The sequence below is a fragment of the Monoraphidium neglectum genome (assembly GCF_000611645.1).
Source record: "Monoraphidium neglectum strain SAG 48.87 unplaced genomic scaffold scaffold03715, whole genome shotgun sequence".
In the NCBI taxonomy this organism is placed as follows: domain Eukaryota; kingdom Viridiplantae; phylum Chlorophyta; class Chlorophyceae; order Sphaeropleales; family Selenastraceae; genus Monoraphidium; species Monoraphidium neglectum.
The window spans coordinates 1-5,789 of record NW_014009914.1 but is presented as its reverse complement, the minus strand read 5'-3'; the positions used below and the strand labels follow the sequence as shown (position 1 = coordinate 5,789).

At 63.1% G+C, this 5,789-nt stretch overlaps 3 protein-coding genes across 3 annotated transcripts; 1 reads left to right on the top strand and 2 right to left on the bottom strand.

Annotated features, from left to right (window-relative positions):
- Positions 1-418: 418 nt before the first annotated feature.
- Positions 419-1,286, bottom strand: MNEG_13251 (hypothetical protein; the record flags this gene model as incomplete). The annotated part of the gene is made up of 3 exons (XM_014038279.1): positions 419-472; positions 824-856; positions 1,203-1,286. 3 exons carry the CDS (start codon positions 1,284-1,286, stop codon positions 419-421), a joined length of 171 nt encoding a protein of 56 aa, XP_013893733.1.
- An 848-nt stretch (positions 1,287-2,134) lies between these two features.
- On the bottom strand, positions 2,135-3,509 carry MNEG_13250 (small ubiquitin-related modifier; the record flags this gene model as incomplete). Its single annotated transcript, XM_014038278.1, has 5 exons — positions 2,135-2,184; positions 2,531-2,595; positions 2,817-2,857; positions 3,158-3,193; positions 3,405-3,509. 5 exons carry the CDS (start codon positions 3,507-3,509, stop codon positions 2,135-2,137), a joined length of 297 nt encoding a protein of 98 aa, XP_013893732.1.
- Positions 3,510-4,316: 807 nt separating this feature from the next.
- MNEG_13249 (hypothetical protein) lies at positions 4,317-5,473 on the top strand (the record flags this gene model as incomplete). The annotated part of the gene is made up of 3 exons (XM_014038277.1): positions 4,317-4,391; positions 4,656-4,876; positions 5,341-5,473. 3 exons carry the CDS (start codon positions 4,317-4,319, stop codon positions 5,471-5,473), a joined length of 429 nt encoding a protein of 142 aa, XP_013893731.1.
- Positions 5,474-5,789: the final 316 nt, after the last annotated feature.

Below are 5,789 nucleotides of genomic sequence, written 5' to 3'. Positions count from 1 at the left end.
CGCCAGAAATGGTGCTGGCAAGAGTGGGGGCCGCCGCGCATGCCCGCGAGCTAAGCAGCTGTCACGGAAAAACAAGAGAACAGTGAAAGGGAGGACGCGCCGGCGCGCCTGCCCGCTCCCTGCCACGCCCGGTCAGGGAGCCGCTCACGTCTTGGGGCGACTGGTCCTCCTGCAGCCGCTCCCCATCAAACAAGAACCTGCGGGCACCAGCCGTGCATATGCCCACTCATGAAACCGGCGACTTTGTCGCCTTACACACTCGCTGCCCAGGACGGCGCCGCTGCTGGGGCGCTGGTGGTTTGCCCGCGCCTGGACAAGCCCCTGGCATGGCAAGGCGGCTTCCGGCGCGACCTGCTGCCTGTCTGCCACCCGTGCATGGGCTGTAAAATTCACCCCGTTTGCTCGCTCTCTCCGACCCTCACTTGATTGACCGAACGTCCAAGTTCTTCTTTTGAGCGTACGCCGAAAAGATCTGAGCAGGCATGTGCACGTGTGTGTGAGTGTGTGCAGGTGTGACTCTCCGTGAGTGTGTGTGTGTGTGTGTGCGCGTGCGCATGCATGCATGAATGTGGTGTGTGTGTGTGTGCGTGCGCACGCGTGTGTGCGTGTGTGTGTGTGTGTGCGCGCGCGCGTGTGTGTCAAGGGGGCAGGCTGCATGTCCAGGGAGCCGCGTCATACAAAGTGGCGGGATGAACTTTGACACGACCGACCCTGCTGTGCTTTGCTGTTGAGGCAGGCGGGGACGGCGCAAGGCTTTAGGGGGAAAGGCCCCATGCTGATGCGAGGATCCTTGCAGCACGGGCCGCTGCGTGTTGCCCCCCACCTTGCCAAATTTAGTGGTAGTCTTGACCTTGAACTGTGGTGAGGTTGCAGAAAGGTGTGCGAAGCGTTGACTTCCCGCCTATCCACATGTATCACGATGCGCCGCAGCTTGCAGCCATGCGGCAATAAGCAAGGCAATCTTGGGCTGACCCGGCCCGGAAGATGCCTGCGCTGCACAATCACTACTGCTGGCGGCGCCCTGGTGCTGCCGGGTGCCATCTGGTCCGCCACGAGCGGGCTGGCATGAGCTCTTCACATGTGTCTGCGGACCGACATGCAGCTGCATCCCATGCATTTGCACATGCAAGCCGTTTCCTCTTAGCTTGTCACAAACGCACCGCCCACGCAACCCTCATGATCCCCACGCAACCTCGGCCCACCTGGATCTCGTTGCCAGTGGCGTCCTTCACTACGATGTTGAGCGCCTCCCCCTTGGGAACCGGGGCCTCCGCGCCGTCCGCCATGGTGCGCCTGGCGCGCTGGTCAGCTGCGTCCGTGCACTTGGTGTGGCGTAGGACCTCTGTGGGCGTAGCAGCTTCCCGTGTGCCGCTGCTGAAACTGCTGCTGTAGCGTAACGTGACCTGCTGCAAGAGGTGGCAACGCACTGCATATAAGATGCTTCGTGCAGCTGTGCAGCCAGGTGGCAACAGGAAGGCGGCCGCATGCGCAGTGCGGCCTCACAGCTGTGCTGCAGCACGATGTGTCGATGTGCTGCTGTCATGATGGGCATGGCCGAGTCGCTGCAAACGGACGCAGTCAGCCATGCTATGCGCTTTACGGTGAAGCTTAGCGCGATGCATTCAGGACGCAAAGTCACCTCTGATCTGTGTCGGAGCTCCGCGCACGAAGGTCGTCTTCGTTTGGTTGAAACGCTTGACAGGATTGTCAGTAGAACAGTACCTGTCTTTTTTCAGGGAATGTACGATGGGAGAGTCCGCGCCTTGTTCAAAATACCCGCCTGATCTTCTTGCGCTCTCAGATCGCAAGCTGTTTTGGCTCGCCTCTCTTCTCGCAAAGCTCATGCATGGTACCGTATCATAATCCGTGGCAACCCTCTGGTGCGCAACCTTCTCCGTTTACAGCCCAGCCGGCGCTAGCTGAGGGGGCGCTGTGCATGCGGTGCGCCGAACGCTCGCAATCGAGCTGACCTATACATCTCCGCGGTCGCTTCGTTGCGATACCGGAGGGGCCGCTCTAACCTGTACATGAAATGCTGGAACAGTGCCTGCCTAAACCCCACAATCTCAGTGCTGACGGCCACACGGCGTCAGTAGGCACCGCTGCGACCCCGAGAGCGCGCCCAGACCCCGCGTCACGGCCGCCGACCGCCGACCTGCTCCTGGAAGACGTCGATGCTGTCGCCTGTGGCAGAGCACAGGGGGCAGGCAGGAGCCCAGGTGCGGGCAGGAGGTCGGGGCGGCATTGCAGGGGGCGGGGGCTGGCGGAACGCTTGCCCTCCGCACGTGTCCGTTCGATCGATCGCTCGATCGATCGATCGTTCGATGGGCGCTTAGGGCCGACGTGGCCGGCACAAAGCGCTCACACTGCTGCGGCGTCCAGGTGACAGACGCTGCCCCGCTTGCTGCAGCCCACGGCGCACAGCTGCGTTACGGGCTTTTGCCTCCGGTCCTGCAAGCATGCAGCTCAAACGCCCAGCAAGCCCAAAGAGTGCCTCAGCCAAGCCGCCGCCAGCGGGGCCGCCACCCACCGTCGTCCATCCCCAGGTCTTCCGGTGAGCTGTTGGGGTTGACGCGCGTGCCGTCAAACACAAACCTGTGCGTGAAAGGGGACGCAAAAGGAAGGGATGGGTTGTGACACTGTCCAGCATCGACTGGGTGGGGGTTGCAATATGACGGCTGCCCAAAGGTGTAAAGAGCTCGTGGTCGCGGGAAACCTAGCCGCAAGTATGCGGTGGGTTGTAGGCGCTGTGGCCTGTCTGCTTGAATCCAACAAGCGGCCCCGCCATCGAGGGGACCAAACGTGAGGGGGCACACCTGACTGTCGAGGGCACTATGGACTTCTTCGCGCAATAAGCCTGGGTGGAGGGGGGACAGGTGGTCAGTTGCATGAAGGTGCAGCTGCCGGCCGCATGCCGCGGCCACACGCCAGCACTGTCCCCTCAAATATTCATGGAGCGAACGTGCCCTAGATGCCGTCCGTGCAACAGTTGATGCGCTCCTTCCCCTCGCCCCCGGCTCCTTTTGACGCCCAGCTCTGTCAGGCGCCCCTGCAAGCTGACAAGTGCCTTCCCACGCTCGCCGCCGCCGCCTCGCAGGTTGCTATATCCCAATTGCTTTCTTCCAAATGCGCGATAGCCTCCTGCATCGCTACCCACATTTATGACTTTCTCCAGCTTGGTGTGCGTCTTGACCTGCAGCAACAGACGGCAGCCAAAAGCGCAGGCGCTGCAAATGAGAGTCGGCCGTGTGCTGAGCAAGTCCAGTCCAGATGTCGTGAGGCTGCAGGCGTCGGTGCCGGTCAAGCATGTAATCTTGGGCCGCACTGGGATGGCAGCATGCACGGCGGCCATACCGCCATGCCCTCCATGACGGTACCAAGCCGAGCATCGCTGCTGGGCGCACCTTGAAGTGCACCTCTGCGCCGCTCTGGTCCTTGACCACCAGGTTGATCACCGCCCCCTCCTGCTTGGGCTGCGGCTTGGTCTCCCCCGTCGTGTCGTCCGCCATCGGCACGGCTGCGCGCGGCGTCCGCGGGGCGCAGGGCCGAGGGGGCAGCTGGGGTGGCGGTCCTGGCTTTGTGGCTGGACGCGATCAGGGCCACCCCCCTTGGGTACTTGATCGGCCAGGCAATCCCAGCAGGAGTCGTCTGGCGCGACGGCCAAGAAAATCTACAGCTGACAAGGCTCGCAACCCCAGCCAGCAGCTGTTGCATGTGGCTCAGCTGCCCGCATGCAATCACGAGCAGAGTGCTGCATGCGTGGCGATGCGAGGCGGTACCCCACCTCTGAAGCTGCTGCTGACACGAGGCTTTGCGGGTTTCCTCGTTCACAGCTTCGTGGAGGGTCAACTGCGCTGCAACAGGCAGGAGAGTTGGCCGCAAGCCGGTCTGTCGAGACCTCGAAGGCGCGGCCGTCAAGTATGTTGCAGCTGCACCGATGCAAATACTACAAGCACCCCTTCCTCGTTCCTTGTTGCGTGGTAACAACTGTGTGCGCGCCACTAGATCAATATTGATCTGTACATTACCTTCCAAGTCCTGTTCAATCCTTAATGTACTGTGATGTGATTGCTTATCCTTTGAGTATCGATATTCGCGAAATCAGAACATCATATCTTTCCTTGGACATCATGAAAGCTGAGCTTGAGCTCCCAGGGGAATTAATGAGCAAATACTGTGTCGTCGGGCGCACGTAGGAGTTTTAAGGTGGAAAGTGTCTTCTGGCTGTCGAGTGCCGCAAGCTTCGTCGATCCAAGAGCAGCAGGAGCACTGCAGCGGCACGGCAGGGGCGGCGGCGCCGCAGTGGGCGGCACGCCATGGCACACAACTCGCAGCATGCACATGACCTGGCAAAGAAAATTATAAAGGACTTCCTGGGGGAGCCCGCGGAAGTGAGCTTGGCAGCTGGTCAGGCTGGGCTGTTTGCATTCCGCACCAGCTGCCCAGTCACGCCCGCGGCGGCTCACCCCCTCTCAGCCTGGCGCAGATGCTCCCGCCTGCGGCTATCACAAGGCTGCATATCATGTCGCTCAAAACTACATTGCCAGCCGCAGACGCCCAGCCGCTTGTCAAACTCTTGGCGGCCGCGCACCGGCCGCCCACAACACCTCAACCCCCTTGCCCCCCACCCCCCCTCACAACCGACCGCCCGCCAGGCGCTCTTCGGCGTGCTGCTGCGCCTCGGCCGCTCCCCCCTCCCCGACATCTCCCGCGCCTGCCGCCTCCCGCCCAAGCTGCTGCGCCAGGCGCTGCTGGTGCTGCTGCAGCACAACTTTGTGCGCGCGTACCTGCAGCCAGAGGAGGCGTTTGTGACGGGGGTGCGGCCGGCGCAGCACCTCTATGAGCCCTGCACCGACTGGGCGCTGCAGACCCTCAGGTGCGCCACGTCAGCACATTTTGCGATCCCGCTTAGAACCATTTCATCTATTTTGATGGCCCTTTGGTTCTTGCGACAACAATGCGCGTTGGTTCCCGCCAGCACGCGCCGGGCAGCCGGCGCAAGCGCGTGTCAGCACGCTGCGGGCGTCGGCCGCGCGCGCTCCCGGGCTTGCGAACGCAGGGGGCTTGGTCGAGACGCTCGGTCACTGATAGGCCTTTGGGGGGGGGTTCGAGGCGCGCGTCTAGCCGCACCCGGCCGGCCCGGGGTAGCCCCGGCTTGGATGGCCGGCCAGGGAGCGGGCCGCTCACTCGGCCCCTTAACCTCCCATGGCCTGCGCCGAGCCAGCGGGCACCTCACTGCGTCGACGGACATCTTCGTCACACCCCGCACCACCGCACCCCACACAACCGTACCCCGACACCCCGCCCTTCACGCACCCGTGCCCCGCGCCCGCGCGCCAGGCGCCCGGCCTTCCTGCTCACAGTGAAGTCCGAGGTTACCCACCACGCGGCTGGACTGCCGCCGGACCCAGACCTGGCGCAGTCCGTGATGAGCGTGCTCCTGGACCACGGGCGGCTCACGTGCGTCGTGTGATGAGGGGGCGCCGCGTGCAGGGCGCATGAGCGTGCATGCGCTTCTTCGGCTGAGAAGCCGCTGCTCCCGGCATTCAGTGCGCGCCGCTTTCGTCGGTGCAGTCGTGCGCGATGACGCCGGATTGTGGATCAAGTGGGATGACCTCGAATTGGGGACTAACTGGGATGGCAGCTCCAGCTGGGCCGGCTGCGAGGGGTCGACAGCGGAATTGTTCCGTGTCTCGCAGCCCGCCCACCCTCGGCTTGAGGGCGGCGCTCCGCCGCCCAGGTCCGCCAAAGCACGGCGATCTCGCTGTCACCCACCGCACAATGTATCC